Here is a 16,502-nt window from a genome sequence, read left to right on the forward strand (position 1 = left end):
TTCACAATAAAAAGTATTTTTATGAATGATCCAAATAAGATATCTGTGTCATAAAATATGATCATGAAACCGTCTCATACAAGTTTTTGTCTTAAAGATTTCATCCCAACTTATCAATTATGACCTGACGATTAAATTGAAATACAGATTAAAAAATGGAGTAGCAAATAGCAAAAAGACCATAAATGGCAATCTCAGAAAATTTAGTGAATGAAGACATAAAAACATTAGGATTCCGATCACAAAAAAGCTCAATTGACAAAATACAACTCACTCCCATATCTCTCGTGTCCATAAACCGATAAAACTTATGTCAACAATTTTTTGAAATTATATTTAGATCCAAATTACTATGGTTGTATTTGGATTGAAATATCGAGATTTTATAGAATAGTTAAATGAAAGATTTGAAATACCTGCATATTTCATAATTCAACGGATTCATATTATCAAGTTGAAATCTATAACTTCAAATTCATTCGTCCAAATACTATCTATATTTATTTGGATCTCAAAACCTAATTCTTACTATCGAAGTAGAATCAAATACTATATCATCATTTTTAATATTTTCCCCTAAAATATATTGTTGCTTTTCTACGCTTTCCAACTTCATCTAAATTTTTTCAGCAATTCCTAAAAAATATTCTGTTATGATATACTATTTTTTTAATATAATATATTATATTATAAAATTTATGAAAATACCAAAATTATCATCATCACAAAATTCAATTGATAAGAAATCGTCTTATTACAAAATAATGTTAAACACATTTTTTTATCAAAAATTATTTCTGAACGCATCTCCTAAAAAATTTCCCCAAAACAAAAAAACAAGAACAAAACTTTGCGTTAAATTCCCAATTTTTTTTTCCCGTTATAATTGCAAGCTTATATCTAAATTACTCGAACGGATTTCAAATTATCTCAGGTTGTATCAGGAGAAGATTTAAATTTGATGAAAAATTTGAATACAAGATTTAAACCGACTATATTTTGGTGAACTTGAAATTCATCTCAATGACTCAAAAAACAACTACATGAAATTTGAAATCTATTGCCAAGATTTTGCCAAACAAACCAATTTATTTGAATTCTCTAATTTCAGATTGATTCATCCAGATGCTACCTGAATTAATTTGAAATCCGTTTCTCATATTCTTTCATCAGATACAAATATATTAACCTAAAATCCACACAACCTCGTAGAAGTGTTTCATTAATCAAAACGTGAAACATGAGAGAAATACCACTTTTTATTAGTTAGCAACAAGTTTTTTCACGCGGATATAGATATACGAGCAACTCGATGACTAGACACAAGGTGAATCTGCATTTACGATGTACTGATGTCATCAAGCCATTCTTGATGCTACCATGAAGCACAACTTGATTTAAAATTTCACATCGGCTCACCTTAGTAAAGTTTTGCGCAAAGTTAGCTTCGTGTCTATCTACATCTTTGCTCTCTTAGGCAGTCTGCCTCTCAATTCCTCAGCAACCGCATCAATGAACTCCTCAGTATTCAAATATTGCGCCCTAGTCACTCTGTGAAGAATGCAGCTGCATGTAAGGCGTGTATATTCAAAGAAAGAAAAACATAAACTGCAAACGGTACCCACTTAGGACCATGAAGCAGAATAGCAAGATCCTTGGTCATCTTTCCTGACTCGACGCTAGTAATGCAGGCAGCTTCAAGATTCTGTGTAAAATCTAAGAGGAGGGCATTACTGTCTAATTTTGCCCTGTGAATATGAACAAATGTAATGTAATACTGTACAAAAAACATATCCGCCATAGCAATAAACCAAGAGGTAAAATGAGGTGAAGTTATCTTTTACCTGTGTGCAAGCCCCCGTGACCAGGCAAATATTGATGCTATGCTATTAGTGCTAGTTTCACCTCCTTTTTGATGAACACGATAATGGCGCGTAACTGTGCCATGCGCTGCCTCCGCCTCAATTGTTTTCCCATCAGGGCATACCTATTAAACCGGTAAAATGTTGGAAAGTGCCATCAAATGAAAAGGTATCGGGAGAGTATGATGATGTGGGATTATACGAGTATGGAAGTCATTAAACCTAGAGATCCAAATCCTGCAGAAAGAGAGAAGACAAGTTGTCAACCTCATTGTAGTGAAAACGCGTAATCCTTTAAGAGGAAATATAAATGTTTCTAGGTGTCTCCATTGTAGGTGGAACTGGTCATGAAAATTCGTAGAAAAGGATGTAAGAAACCTTGGGCCAAAAAATCACTTTGAACATCCCCGTCGTAATTTTTGCATGCCCAAACATAACCTCCTTCACTCTTTAGAGAATAAGCAACCATATCATCTATCAGCCGATGCTCGTACCTGTTGTATCAAAAAAGCCTTTAATAGAAAACTTCAACTTCTATTTCTTTCATATACTTGGGCTTACCAGATACCAGTTGCCTCAAACTTGGACCTCCATTCTGCTTCATAAACTTCTTGGAAGATATCCTTAAATCTTCAATAGTTGAAACAGCAGAAAAAAGAGATGCGGGAGAAACAATGTAAACAGTTAAGAGTGCGGCAATGAACAAATTGAAAATGATGATGACAGAGTCTGAAAATTGGAGAGAGCGATAAAAGAAAAGATTACCTTCCATCATACTTTTTGAGAATTGTATTTTTGGTGCTAAGATAAAGTGGCCACTGCTTCTGGTAAGCAGTGTTCATTGAAGCCTCCGCAAAAGCATGAATCGACTGAAAATGAAAAGTATATCAATAATCTCATCATGCAATAACCAAAATAATTTAGTTCCGCGTACAAATACATAAATAAACTCAAACCTCATCAGTGTTATACATGGATAATGCCACACCACCAGAACTTGTAAAGTTGAATACCTCCAGTTCTATGCTCTCATCAGCCGTAGTGGGCTCTGCAATACATTCGGATAGTCACTTTTATTGAGATCCGTACCGTATATTTGAGAGATAGATGACACCAAAGACACAGGTCTTCGTCAGCGCAATAAAGGTGATGCAAAAAGCTAAAACCTATTTTCTGCGAAGCTATTGAGAAAATGCGATTAATTGAAAGTGTACCAAAAACCATTTTAAGTTTTCCAGCTCCTTGAATTACTAGATCAGTAGCTCGATATTGATCACCAAAAGCATGTCTGCCAATGCATATTGGTTTGGTCCATCCTAAAAAAAAATGAAACGTCAAGCCAGAGAGAAATAGCCCTCATTTGAATCACCAAGGAACTCAGAATAAACACCTGGAACAAGCCGAGGTACGTTCTTGCATAGGATTGGTTCTCTAAAGACTGTCCCTGCAGCATGTCAAATTCACAATTCAATTACAATTGGCAAGAAACAAAAATAAAAAGATAAAACTAGAAAAAGGTTTGTCAACCATTTAAGATGTTTCGAATGGTTCCATTTGGACTCTTCCACATATGTTTCAAGTCGAACTCTTTGACCCGTGTCTCATCTATTCAACAAAACAATCAATTTAAGAATGTCAACTTAAGAAGCAAGATAAAAATATAAAAACTGTTCGAAATAAATGTTGCTTGGACATGGATAATGACACGATTTTTTCAGGGAAAAGGAAATCAATGTCATTAGCTATTATTCAAGAATAATGATCTGGTGTTGACTGGCAAAAGTAATAAATCCTAGCCAGATACAATAAATAAATTAAAATAGGCATCAGGTAGAGCAGAATACAGATAATATTGTGATAAAGGCACATACCTGGAGTGATAGTAGCACACTTAACTGCTACATTGTACCTGGAGTTTATTAAAGGAAAATAATAGATTACATGGCTTAACTTCTAATACAAGCATAACCATATACAAAACTCAGATAACCCAAATACAGAAGAGTTGGGAAAAGTTATCCAGTTCTCTATTTTTTCCAAATCTTTTTGGTTGGGGATTCGAATCGGAACAACGAAACATAAAATTTGATTAATACAGAAAGTGACAAAGATAAGCAAGTACATCAGCGATTGTACACATAAATATGAAATCAGGGCACCCTAGGTTCACAATATATACAAGCCAGAATGCATTCATAAAAGTGAAGAACAGGGGTAGAAAAATTAATATCACGAGTTTTCACTTTCTCATACAAGATGAATTAAACACTGATAATAGCTCATGTTCCATTCTAAAATTTGACTGATGATCTTGCATGCATAATTCTGGGAAATAGATTTAGCCCTTTGAAGTATAAGTAGAACGATTTCAAAATACATTACATACTTAAGAGTGGCTTCTGCACTTTCAATTGTAACTCTATCATTGGTAGCATCACGATGAGGAAGACCAAGGTCAAAATACTTTATGTCTAGCTCCAAGAAAGGAAGTATAAGCTGTTAATAGCATAAAATCAATTAGACTGCTGCATAATGATTTTGTTTTTTCACATGGAGAAAATTAGAATAACCACCCAAACCTTTTCCTTAATTAGCTTCCATATAACTCGAGTCATTTCATCACCTGCACCATATTTTTCATTGCAGTCAGTAATCAGTATGATCTTTTTTCTCTGTTTGCACGAGAATAGAAGTGTGTGGATCCTGATGGTTTTGCGGTGACTTTTTAAAAGAGATTTTCCAAGTTTTTTGGGTTTCAATCGTGATAGGACAATTCCATTGAAAAAAAAAAGAACTTCACGAATGACAAACAATCCCGTACGCAACTATTAATGGCTTTACCTATTCTTGTCCGGGAAAACTTCCACCCTATTGCAACTAAAGAGCACGAGCAATAACATAGATCACCACCACCAACAAAGAACTCCGATTTAATTAATTTCGAGTATAAATAATTGTTTTAGAAACGATAAGCTTAAAATTGGAAATTTTCTTTTGAATCCTCATCGCCACCATTCTCCATAGCAATCTACAATGGAAAAAAAAAGAACCCCTAAATCTCCACCACCAAAAGATCCCCTGATGCCCACGTAATCCGACCAAAACTTGATTCAAAGCTTTCAGACATGGGAAAATTGGGTCTTAAACAAGAAAACACCAATACTGAAAGCACGACAAGCGGAATTTTAAACCTCACCGTCCATCTCCACGATAGGATTTTCGACCTTGATCTTTTCGAAGGCCATTGGCTGCTACCGCACTATTTCTTCTTCTACTCCCAAGAACTCAAATTGAAAAGAATTACCGGTAAAGCTGAACAGCATAGAATAACGAATGATTCCTACTTTGTAACAAATGAAAGGACGGTTCATATCCTTTTTATGAGACGACTTCATTTGTAGTTTTCCCAACTTTTACAAAAACATTTGATCTACTAAACTTATTTTTTTTATAAAGTTCTTTGTAGCTTATAAAAAATTATAACTGAAGTAAAAAGATTCCTACTTTTGTCATTCAGATTTATATGATAAATTTGAGTATTCACCAAAAATATATCAATTTATATATATATATATATGATAATAATACACATGATTTTCGGCAGACGAATCAATTTTATAACCGTAATAATAATAGATATAGATATGTGAAACTCTGTACAATAATTTTTTTTATCCATGTAATAAATTAATTTTAAATATATTTATCTTGAATATCTGTTACTCGAAAAGAAAAAACACACACACACACACAAAAGGATACTAAACCTAAGAGATCTTTGCTAGGTGAAATCATATGTTTTTACAAAGAGTGAACCCACCCTCGAGGGCCCCATACAGAGCTGCCCCAAGCCTCGGCGTGAAGGGAGGTAAATCAGGATTATGCACCGGCAGCAGGTACTCAGAGGAAAGGTTGGCTGGAGCAGTTCACCATAAAGGGGAGCCGAGACTCGAACCCTTGCCAACATGGATCAACAGTCCTTCACTCCAGACTCTTACCACACGGCCTATGCCTCTGGGGGCAAATCATATGTTTTTATACCCGTAATAATAATAGATATATGGCAAAAATTTGTATAAGACGATCTCACAGGTCGTATTTGTGAGACGAATCTCTTATTTTGGTCACCCATGAAAAATTATTACTTTTTATGCTAAGAATATTACTTTTTATTGTGAATATGAATAAAATTGACCCGTCTCACAGATTATGATCCGTGAGACGGTCTCACACGAGACTTATTCTAGATATAGATATGTGAAACTCTTGCAATAATTTTTTTATCCATGTAATAAATTAATTTTAAATGTATTTCTCTTGAATATCTCTCACCCAAAAAAAAAATAAATAAATACACACACACACAAAAGGATACTAAACCTGAGAGATCTTTGCTAGGTGAAATCATATGTTCCTATAGAATCTGATAGACAACATAATGTGAAACCAACCTTGTCATCATACAAAATACTCTCCACAGAACGATACAAATACATTCACTCGTCACCAATAACATCGAGATCCTTAGCCTTAGAAATATTCAAAATCAACACAAGGAGAATCAGTAGAGGAGCCTTTACTCCTATCACTTCCAATATCAGCGATCTTCTTGTCCGAATCTTTGCATGCAAACTGCATAAAATCGACAGGTTCAGGAATAGAAGGAGGCAAGGCACTTCTGACCAGTGCCCAGTTCACACCCTCGAAGAAAGGATGTTGTTTTATTTCGGTAGCACCCCTCTTGTATGCGATTCGCTTGTGTGGCTCCTTCACAAGTAACCCTCGTATAAGATCACGGGCTGAAAGATTAACTTGTGGAGTTTCAGGGAATTTCAATGGCTGGCCAACAACGTTGAACAGTGTGGCTCGATTTCCTGAACCCTTAAAAGGGGTTGTTCCATGTAAGAGCTCGTACAAGAAAATGCCAAATGTCCACCAATCCACTGCACTACCGTGTCCCTCTCCTCGGATGATCTCTGGAGCGAGATATTCGTGTGTCCCAACAAAAGACATTGATCGTACATTTGTGGGCTCGGCCATTAGCTCGGGAAGGGCGTTGGTGCTATGGCCTAATCCAAAGTCGGATTTTGATTTTCGATTCTTTTTTGTGGGGAGGAACCGTGGTAAAAAAGTTGATGGCTGCATACAGCTGCGCACTGCATTTTCATTGTCTATGACACAATTAGAAGCATCGATTGAATTTCCGGTATGGACAGATGAAGATTTTACTAGTGTTGGACTCACAAAGCAACGGAGAGATAAGTCAAAATCAGAAAGCATGATATGACCCTCTTCTCTCACTAGCACGTTTTCTGGCTTTAGATCCCTGTAAACAATTCCAAGCATGTGCAGATACTCGAGCGCTAACAAGACCTCGGATGCATAAAATCTGCAGAAAGTCAAATTACAAACAAAACTTCAAATCCATTCAGATCCCTGCTACGCAATCCTCCTACTGATTTAGTAAATAACTATAGCATATATTCAGCGCAACTAAGTTAAATCATTAAATGAACTGATATGCAGGACTTGATATTCGCCGATTACCAAAAGTTAAAACAAATGTTGCCAATACAACTCAAAATTTTAAACCATATAGCAGACTATGCATCATGCTTTAGTTTCTTGTGGTGCGTAGCTAGTCAAAGAGGACATTAGGGATAGCTATGAGCCGTGGCTGCTTAATACAACGGATGCAACAGAGAAAGCGAGAAGACATACAATTAACAGAGATATGTAAAGATTAATAAAATAATCAGGTGGTGACCTAGCAGCTTCCTCCGTAAAGTATTTGTTGGGCTGCTTTTGCCGAAGAGAATGAAGGTTACCTCCACTGCAGAATTCCATGACCAAGCAATAAAACTTCTCAGTCTCAAAGTGCGAATATAATGTCGGTAAGAAAGGGTGGTCAAGAAGACTAAGAATCTCTCGTTCTGTTCGAGCCCGAAGTAGCTTATTTCTACTTGCAAGAGAACCTTTATCCATAACTTTCATGGCATAGAACGCATTGGTTCCTCTAAGCTCAACAAGATAGACGCTTCCAATGTCTCCATATCCAAGCCGTTTCAAAAGCCGAAAATTACTGAGACCAAGAGGAGAATCTTTGGAAGAAGCAGAACTAATGGCATCCCATCGAACATCCCCACCTGTGTGGGGCCTGAGGGGCGTACTTGTACTGTCCACACTGTCGCTACAGCTGCTGCCACTACTCCAGCCATGGTGGATAGTAGATGAGCTAGATGTTACACTAGTCAATTTATCGGTAGCCCCAACTCTTCTTGGGCTGGGCAACGGGCATGGATTTGTCTCATTTGACATCGCTGCCTCCGTTCTTTTAAAATCACTCGGTGATTTATGAGCTGAAGTTGAATTATTTTGGAATTCGGGACCGACAGAGATAGGTTCACATGGTGAGACCCTGCCATGATTGGCGTTCCTCTTCGGCATTTGCTCTGATTTCTTCAAGAAATGAGATGCATTTGATGTAGATGGGCCTGAACCTTTGGAAGCTAGATCCATCTTGCTCGCAGGCTCACTTTCGTTTTCTTCTGTTGGCATGTAATTCAGTTGCATTCACAGAAAAACAAAACAAAAATGGCATTCATATTTCCCACCATTGTACCACTAGAAGAACAATAATAACGAAATGCAAGATTTGATATGTTTGCCAGTTGCCACAAAAAAGGGGAGAAACAAAGAAAAGACATCGAGTAAAAAAAACGTAAGAAAACGCATCAATAGTTTCTTAATAAATATCTTCCATAATTTATAGCCACGCAGGCTCTTGAGACTAAACCAATCACACCATTCTATAAATCTTTCTAAAAAAAAAATATTGCCCCAAATAGATACACTCGTCAAAATTCTTCCACATGCCAGTGCTTCCATTTAAAATCGAACCAAATTTGACTAAAGCTCCCGAGTTTTTCATCTGAATATTATACAGGTCAAATAATTAAAGCATATGATCCCGTGCTTTAAAATTTGTACAAAGATTCCAAGAAATTCGTAAATGAGCTATGGATGAGAAACCCACCTGGCTATCTGTGAGATACTCCAACAACACTTTAGCTACAACGTATCTTCCCCGTACCAAACAATCGTACGTAGAACATTGATTCCAAAAGGCAAAGGCAAAAGAAATAAAAGGGTAGCAGGGATTTTATTAACGGGTCTTGGATGAAATCAACTGCAACCAAGGGCAATGGAACTTGGTCTTCGCCATTGATATAGCTTCTACAGCCATTTCCATTGACGCGTAAGGAGAAGAAAAAGCGGGGAGTATGAAAGGAAAATTGAAAACCCATTTATGAAAGAAGAAAATAGGGAGCAAGAAATCGAAAGACGTGGGGGGAGGTAAGGTAAGGAGAGGGGATGCGCAAGGATCGCCGTTTGAAACTCTATAATTGTGGTCGGACTTGGATTTTATATTTGCTCTTTAATATCAAAAATAAATATGTAAATTTTGTTTATATTTATAATAATAAATAATATTTTTTTATAAAAAACAAATCTTTTTTTTAACTATCTTAATAAAAAATTTATCAAACAAAATTGATTAACGAGACTCTCACAAAAGTTAGCTTCAAGCTCACTGTCTAACCCAGAAAAAGAGACTTGCTAAATGTGCGTTCCTTCTTGTTCTTTTCACAGCAGCATTGAATCAATGACGTTGTGCAGTAAACAATAAATCCTTCAGATTCTCATGAATTGTTGAACGTTGAGAAACTTCCTGTTGTGGATGTGTTTTTCAATTTTCTACTGTCATTTCTTTTATTTTTCTAATGTACATCATCTGATCATGATGATCACACCTTTTCTTGTCGGTTGGTTATCAGTGGCAGTGACCATGGCTATTACCATGTCTGTGTAAATATGGGAGCAGGGATATCTGCAGACAATTGTATACCTCATTTGCAAAACACTTGTACAGTTAGAATGCTCTTAGCGAACTTTGAATATATACATTCCTTTATTCGATTTGCCAGTGCTCCGAGTAAGTTATGAATTTATGATATTGTTAATTGTGTGATCTGAAACGAAACTTTACACCTTAACTCTCATGCTACACTTATATTTTTGGATCTCTTATTTGATTAATCATAGCAAAATTCTGAGGGGTGTGTTTTAGAGATTTTCAGCATTTGCTTAATTGTTATAAAATTCTGTGGGGTGTGTTTCTAAGCACACCCAATGCAAGTATTTTTCTTCAAGGCATCAACTTTTTATGCTTTGCATGTTTTGGCCTGGTGCTGCCTTTTTATGGCTTCATAATTAACTGAATGTGAAACATGAGGTGCTCAAATGGTATTATATGATCCATGACTGAAAATTAATCTAAGACACGTTGATCACGACAGACTAATGTAAGATAAACAAGGCCAGCTAAGCACTTAAAATGCATACAACCTTCACTGATTTTGCCTTGAAGAGTCCACCCACACTTCCATTTCAGTCGTTAATTGAATTAATAAAAGTATTTGATTCTTGAAAATGACCTTCGGCGTGGAAGCATGTCACTTAGCTAGTGCTGCCCACGTTCTCTCCAAACAAATACCAATACATGTATAAAAATAAACTTTGTGCCACTTGCAAAATTATACAAAAACTTGCATGAAAAAAATACCAAGATCTTCAAACATGAGGTGGGTTTTCGTAATTGCTTTGCTACATCTGTTTGCGAAGGCCACGGCCGCACCTGTGATCGGCCGACCGAAGACACTGAAGCCACAGGCAAAGCCACGAGTTGCAGTGCTTCCTGCATCTGCTTACCTATCCCCTACTTATTATCTGAAGTCATGCCCGAATCTGGAGCGCATAATCCAACAAAAAGTGAGCGCTTGGGTTAAAAAAGACTACACCATGGCTCCGAGTATCATTCGTCTCCATTTCCACGACTGCGCCGTTAGGGTAACTGACTCATAAAAAAACAATATGATGTGTGATATATTGTCACAACTTACAATACGAATGAGAGTGGACTAGCAGTAGTGTCAAATGAAATTTACCTGAAAAAGTGAACTTTTAGCCAAAAAAATTTAACTCTTGTTTTTAATGCGCGCATGCATCTCCCTCAAGTAAAATGATGCATTTCCACCTGGATGCTCGAAATTTAATGCATACACTAGATCAATTAACAAAGGGATCGAGTGTAGCTACTACATATTTGAATTTTTGATCGCAATAAATTACAGTAATCATCTTAAAATATTAAAATTTATTGCCAATAGGTATGAAAGTAACTAGTTTTGGTCTTTTGAGTAAGCATTAGACAAATATTTATTTTGCAGGGCTGCGACGCTTCAATACTGCTAAACCATCCTGGCAGCGAGAGGGCAGCAGAAGCGAGCAAGAGCCTCCGAGGGTTCGCATTAATCGACGAGATCAAGGCAGAAGTGGAGCGCCAGTGCCCCAAAACCGTTTCCTGCGCCGACATCCTCACCGCCGCAGCCCGCGACACGACAGTTCTTGCTGGCGGCCCATTCTGGGAAGTGCCGTTTGGCCGAAAAGACGGCCTAGTCTCCCTCGCAAAGGAAGCGAACGCAGTCCCACAGGGCCACGAAAACATCACTTCTTTACTCAGTTTCTTCGATAAACTGGGGCTCACCTTCGTCGATTTGGTCGTTCTTTCTGGATCACACACCATTGGCAGAAGCACCTGCGCTTCTGTGAAGCAAAGGTTGTTTAATTTCAAAGGAACTGGGAAACCTGACACCACCTTGGACTCGAAGTACTCGAATCTACTGAAAAAACAGTGCAGATTCGACACTAATTACGTCAATCTCGATGCCACGACACCAAGAACATTTGATGTAGCTTACTATCAAAATCTTGGCAAGAAGATGGGCTTGCTTTCAACGGATCAATTGCTTTACTCGGACTCGAGAACAGGTTCGTTGGTCACTTTAATGGCGACGCAGCCCGAGTTCTTCTCAAGCCAGTTTGCTGTGTCAATGGTGAAGGTCGGAAATGCTAATGTTCTGACAGGGAAAAATCAAGGTGAAATCAGATTGAACTGCAACTATGTTAACCATTGAAAACATCTCACGGCTACTTTTTTTTTCCTGGTTTTTGTTTTTGTGTGTGTGACACCGACGAACATAAAACAAAATATATATTGTTAAATCATTTTTTTTGTATTTATTATAAAAGAAATTTCCAATAAGAATTTATTTATCTGTTATCATTTTGGAATAAAATAAGCCATAACAAAATCACTGGACACAGTTGTGCATAGCGAAACCACCGTTCATTTACTAAATCTACCTCAAGTTTGGTCTTTTGTGAAACGATCTAACGAATCTTTATCTATAAGACGGATCAACTCTATCGATATCTCCAATAAAAAATAATATTCTTAGCATAAAAAATAATATTTTTTTATGGATGACCCAAATAAGATATTTATCTCACAAAATACGACGCTGAGACTGTCTCACACAAGTTTTTGTCATCTACATCCATACCCATAAATTTATTGATCATTTTTATTATTTAATATATTTCTTTCATTCTCGAATATGAACCATAGATGTCCATCTACCTCAGAACGCTACTGTGAGTCCATACCAATAAAAAATAATGATATGGCAACAGACACAGCCAATGTGTCCAATTTCCAATGAAAAAGACTTGAAATTAATTAGAAAAAACCTAAATCAGTGATCCAACTAGTCGATAACCGTATGAAAAAATTCCACCAAAACTTATATAGTTTGCATAAATTTATATAACCCCTCTTTTATTTTATTAATAATATAATGGAAGTTTGTAAACATGTAATTTTGTTTGTGTTTTTTAAGAATGTAAATGTAGTTCAAGAGAATATAAATAGGTAATAAAAAACATGTAAAAAAATATAAAATAATCTCACGAGTAAATTTTATGATATAGATAAAAAAAATATTATTTTTAATAAATATATAAAAATATTATTTATTAATATAAATATAAATAGAGTTACTCGTCATCTATCATATCGCCAACAATTAAATAGAGTATCCATGTATACACGACCCACAAACTCGACCCGGATGCCACGTTATGCCGACAACGATAAAATTAAGATAGAAGAGTATACGTGTACAGGTCTCTACTATATTATTAAGTTTAAAATATTTAAAATAATTAATTTTTAATATAATAATAATAATATATTATACGAATGCACAAAGCGCCAGCTCAGTATACATAACATATTATATATCCAATCCAAGCTGTCACCTTTTCCACTTTTTGACTAAATTAATATCAATTATTACCCATAAAGAACTGCAGCGCTTCCCACTCCTCGTCTGATTAATTCTTGAAGGGGTCAATTCTGTGTGTGAAGAAACTCCCGGGTTTTCACCCCCTCCAAAGGCTGAAATCATGGCGAAAAAGGCTGTTTTGATCGGCTGTAATTACCCGGGAACGAAGGCGGAGTTGAAGGGATGCATCAATGATGTTAAGCGAATGTACCGATGTTTGGTTGAGCGTTTCGGGTTCTCGGAGGAGGATATCACTGTGCTTATTGATACCGATGATTCCTACACGCAACCCAGTGGTCGGAATGTTCGGGCTGCTCTGCGTAATCTGGTGAATTCTGCTCAGCCTGGGGACTTTCTCTTTGTGCACTACAGTGGCCACGGCACGCGTCTTCCAGCGGAGACCGGGGAGGATGATGATACTGGCTATGATGAGTGCATTGTTCCCTGTGACATGAATCTTATAACTGGTAAGCGCCGGATCTGTATGAATCTGATTGCGTTATTTTGTGCTCTGAGTGTGTGATCTTGTCTGGTCTGTGTCATGGGTTGGTTAATTTTTCTGTTCATTGAAACCGATCGATTTTGTAGTTGTAAATAAAGGAAAACGGGTAGCTGGGCTTCTTTTTATAAGTTCAAAGAACTGGGCTGTAATCATTAATGGAAGACATCCTACAAAAGAAATGTTTTGTTTCGTTATGCTCCAAAGAATTTGATCTGAGATAAATGCTGTGCAAGATGACATTTTTTAATCATAGATCTCAACCTTGATTATGCAACCAAGGGTTATTGACCCTTTTTGCTGATTATATGAATATATTTAGTCTAGTTTTAGCGTTTGGCAGACAAATGGCTATTTGAGTTTGGAGGGTCACACTTGTGTGGTGATATTTTCTTTGGTTCCCTTAGATGATGATTTCAGAGAATTGGTTGATAAAGTACCAGAGGGATGCCGCATCACTATCGTGTCAGATTCTTGCCACAGCGGAGGCCTGATTGATGAGACCAAAGAACAGATTGGAGAGAGCTTCAAGGAAAATAGTGGAGGAGGAGGCGGTGAATCTGGCTTTGGATTCAAGAACTTCTTGCGTCGACAAGTTGAAGATGCGATTGAGTCACGTGGTTTTCACGTATCGCAAGAATTAGGCTTTGGTGGCCACCATAGGCGACACCACGAAGAAGATGAAGGGGAAGAAGAGTCAGTAGAGGGACCAGGGGACGCCTACACAAAGAACAAATCTTTACCTCTATCAACTCTAATAGAGATACTCCAACAAAAAACTGGCAAGGAAGATATAGATGTGGGCAAGCTGAGGCCAACACTTTTCGATTTGTTTGGAGAAGATTCGAGCCCCAAGGTCAAGAAGTTTATGAAGATCATCTTCACCAAACTTCAAGGACATGGAGGAGGAGGTGAAAGCGGTGGGTTTTTGGGAATTGTGGGGGGTTTAGCTCAGCAGTTTCTGCAGCAGAAACTTGAAGAAAATGACGAGGGCTATGCAAAACCTGCCTTGGAAACATATGTTGGCAGCAAACAAGAAGTATATGCAGGGGTTAAGCAGAAGGGGTTACCTGACAGTGGCATTCTCATAAGTGGCTGCCAAACAGGACCAAACATCAGCCGACGCTACACCCTCGGGTGATGCCAGCCAAGCGTATGGGGCTCTGAGCAATGCCATTCAGGCTATACTTTCGGAGTCGGATGGTGAAGTGAGTAACAAAGAGCTGGTTCTGAAGGCCAGGGAGCTGTTGAAGAAACAGGGTTTTACTCAACGTCCTGGGCTCTACTGCAGTGATCATCATGCTGATGGTCCTTTTGTTTGCTGATATGATTGGCTTAGGTTGGTTTTCCAATATTTTGGTTACTTATACGAGGAAAAACTTTTTGGGACTGTGTGTGTGTGAAGGATATTTCGTGTCGGTGTGATGTGCTTGTGTTGCTTCTGTGTTTCGTGGATCAAATGTGCAATAAATATTTGAATACAATTGCTGAGGATGTGTCAAATGTTTTGGTTTGCAGCATTAGTCGCAGCGCCTATACATATACATGCTTTGCATTTCAGATCTTCGGCTCCCCAGTTGTCCTCCATTTCTTATTACGTGTACACATTCCTTTTAAATTTAGATATGAATGTGTTACATCAAACTAATAAAGATTTATATTACTCAATGACAATTTTTTTGAGATGATACATTTTTTGGGTTTTTAATCTATCATTGATGTTTTTGTTAATAGTCGGTGTAGCAGAAAGGATGACGTAGAAAAGAGTTATCATGTACTATAGGATGAATTAAAGTGCATCATGCATGCGCTGAATATTGAAAATTGAGTTAAAGTCATCAATTTCTCAAGAGGCCGATAATGTTTCAAATTTCTAATATCGATATACTAAACTAACAAAGAGTAGCTTATAAACTCACAAAATTTATATTATTCAATTGACAAACCTTTTGTAATGATATTTTTCTTGAATTTATGACAACATAACGTCTAAATCAAATTGTTCAAAGGGGTTGGTACAGTAATGACACACACACACACACACACACACACACACACACACACACATATATATATATATATATATATATATATATATATATATATATATATATTATATATATAACTCGAGGAACCTAGAGGAATTAATATTGATGTCATGGTCTAATTTTTTAAGTATAAAAAATATCTTTCTCAAATACAAAGGTTCTATATTTTTATTTAATTAAAAAATAATAAAATATTTTTTAATAATTTTTTTTCACATATAATTATCATCTCTCTACCACATCTCAAGATTTTTAAATTTCTTAAAATTAATCTTTATTTATACTTTTAAATTTTTGCATCATCATATAAATAATAACATAAAAAACTATTATAAAAGCTATGCTAACATTTTATTATATTGTGAAAAATAAAATAGTTTACAAAACAAATAATTTGCATGTTCAATCACTGTTAAATTTTATTTGTAACAATATTTAATTTATCGATACAGTTGAAATGTTTCGAATTAACAAGAAATATGCTTGCAGAAGTATTTATTAATATTTATTGAATGATCTGACTAACTAGTTTAATTTTATTACAAAAAATATTTCTATAATAAAACAAACCAATCAATCTATGTTTGAAATAAAAAATAATATTTATGACATAAAAAAATAATCTTTCATGAACCATAGCAAATATCTATCTCACAAAATCGACATGTAAGACTGTTTCATTAAATTTTTGTGTTGAATCAAATATGTACTCTCCATTGAAAATGAGATGAATATGAAAATACACTAATCAAATAACAAAACCAAGTTTCAAATTATTACAAAGGATATGATTATTATTTAATTTTAAAATAGAATTATTATAATAGTTAACATGTAAAAGAAC

The 16,502-nt window shown here is 36.1% G+C and overlaps 4 protein-coding genes across 7 annotated transcripts; 2 read left to right on the forward strand and 2 right to left on the reverse strand.

The window, feature by feature from the left end:
- Window positions 1–715: 715 nt before the first annotated feature.
- On the reverse strand, window positions 716–5,309 carry LOC140836844 (isocitrate dehydrogenase [NADP]-like). Of its 2 annotated transcripts, XM_073202693.1 has the most exons (16): window positions 5,059–5,309; window positions 4,442–4,485; window positions 4,249–4,358; window positions 3,734–3,771; window positions 3,390–3,467; window positions 3,253–3,306; window positions 3,077–3,178; window positions 2,819–2,910; window positions 2,628–2,731; window positions 2,424–2,492; window positions 2,241–2,356; window positions 2,065–2,099; window positions 1,845–1,987; window positions 1,626–1,748; window positions 1,420–1,551; window positions 716–1,333 (listed from the first exon to the last, which is right to left on the reverse strand). In XM_073202693.1, the coding sequence occupies exons 1-15, from the start codon at window positions 5,105–5,107 to the stop codon at window positions 1,458–1,460; spliced, it is 1,251 nt and encodes a 416-aa protein (XP_073058794.1). In that variant the 5' UTR covers window positions 5,108–5,309; the 3' UTR covers window positions 716–1,333; window positions 1,420–1,457. The 2 variants fall into 2 exon arrangements, with proteins under 2 accessions (XP_073058794.1, XP_073058793.1); XM_073202692.1 differs by having other exon boundaries at window positions 716–1,551.
- An 825-nt stretch (window positions 5,310–6,134) lies between these two features.
- LOC140836842 (serine/threonine-protein kinase RHS3-like) lies at window positions 6,135–9,292 on the reverse strand. Of its 3 annotated transcripts, none has more exons than XM_073202688.1 (3): window positions 8,899–9,292; window positions 7,630–8,410; window positions 6,135–7,251 (listed from the first exon to the last, which is right to left on the reverse strand). In XM_073202688.1, the coding sequence occupies exons 2-3, from the start codon at window positions 8,379–8,381 to the stop codon at window positions 6,393–6,395; spliced, it is 1,611 nt and encodes a 536-aa protein (XP_073058789.1). In that variant the 5' UTR covers window positions 8,382–8,410; window positions 8,899–9,292; the 3' UTR covers window positions 6,135–6,392. The 3 variants fall into 3 exon arrangements, with proteins under 3 accessions (XP_073058789.1, XP_073058788.1, XP_073058787.1); XM_073202687.1 differs by having other exon boundaries at window positions 7,630–8,793; XM_073202686.1 differs by lacking the exon at window positions 8,899–9,292 and having other exon boundaries at window positions 7,630–8,892.
- A 942-nt stretch (window positions 9,293–10,234) lies between these two features.
- On the forward strand, window positions 10,235–11,940 carry LOC140836845 (peroxidase 7-like). The gene is made up of 2 exons (XM_073202694.1): window positions 10,235–10,772; window positions 11,153–11,940. Exons 1-2 carry the CDS (start codon window positions 10,476–10,478, stop codon window positions 11,897–11,899), a joined length of 1,044 nt encoding a protein of 347 aa, XP_073058795.1. The 5' UTR covers window positions 10,235–10,475; the 3' UTR covers window positions 11,900–11,940.
- Window positions 11,941–13,073: 1,133 nt separating this feature from the next.
- LOC140836843 (metacaspase-4) lies at window positions 13,074–15,104 on the forward strand. The gene is given in 3 exon segments (XM_073202691.1): window positions 13,074–13,578; window positions 14,018–14,715; window positions 14,717–15,104. Coding segments are annotated over 3 exon segments (1,263 nt in total). The 5' UTR covers window positions 13,074–13,232; the 3' UTR covers window positions 14,936–15,104.
- Window positions 15,105–16,502: the final 1,398 nt, after the last annotated feature.

This window comes from Primulina eburnea, chromosome 7, assembly GCF_022965805.1.
Source record: "Primulina eburnea isolate SZY01 chromosome 7, ASM2296580v1, whole genome shotgun sequence".
NCBI lineage: Eukaryota > Viridiplantae > Streptophyta > Magnoliopsida > Lamiales > Gesneriaceae > Primulina > Primulina eburnea.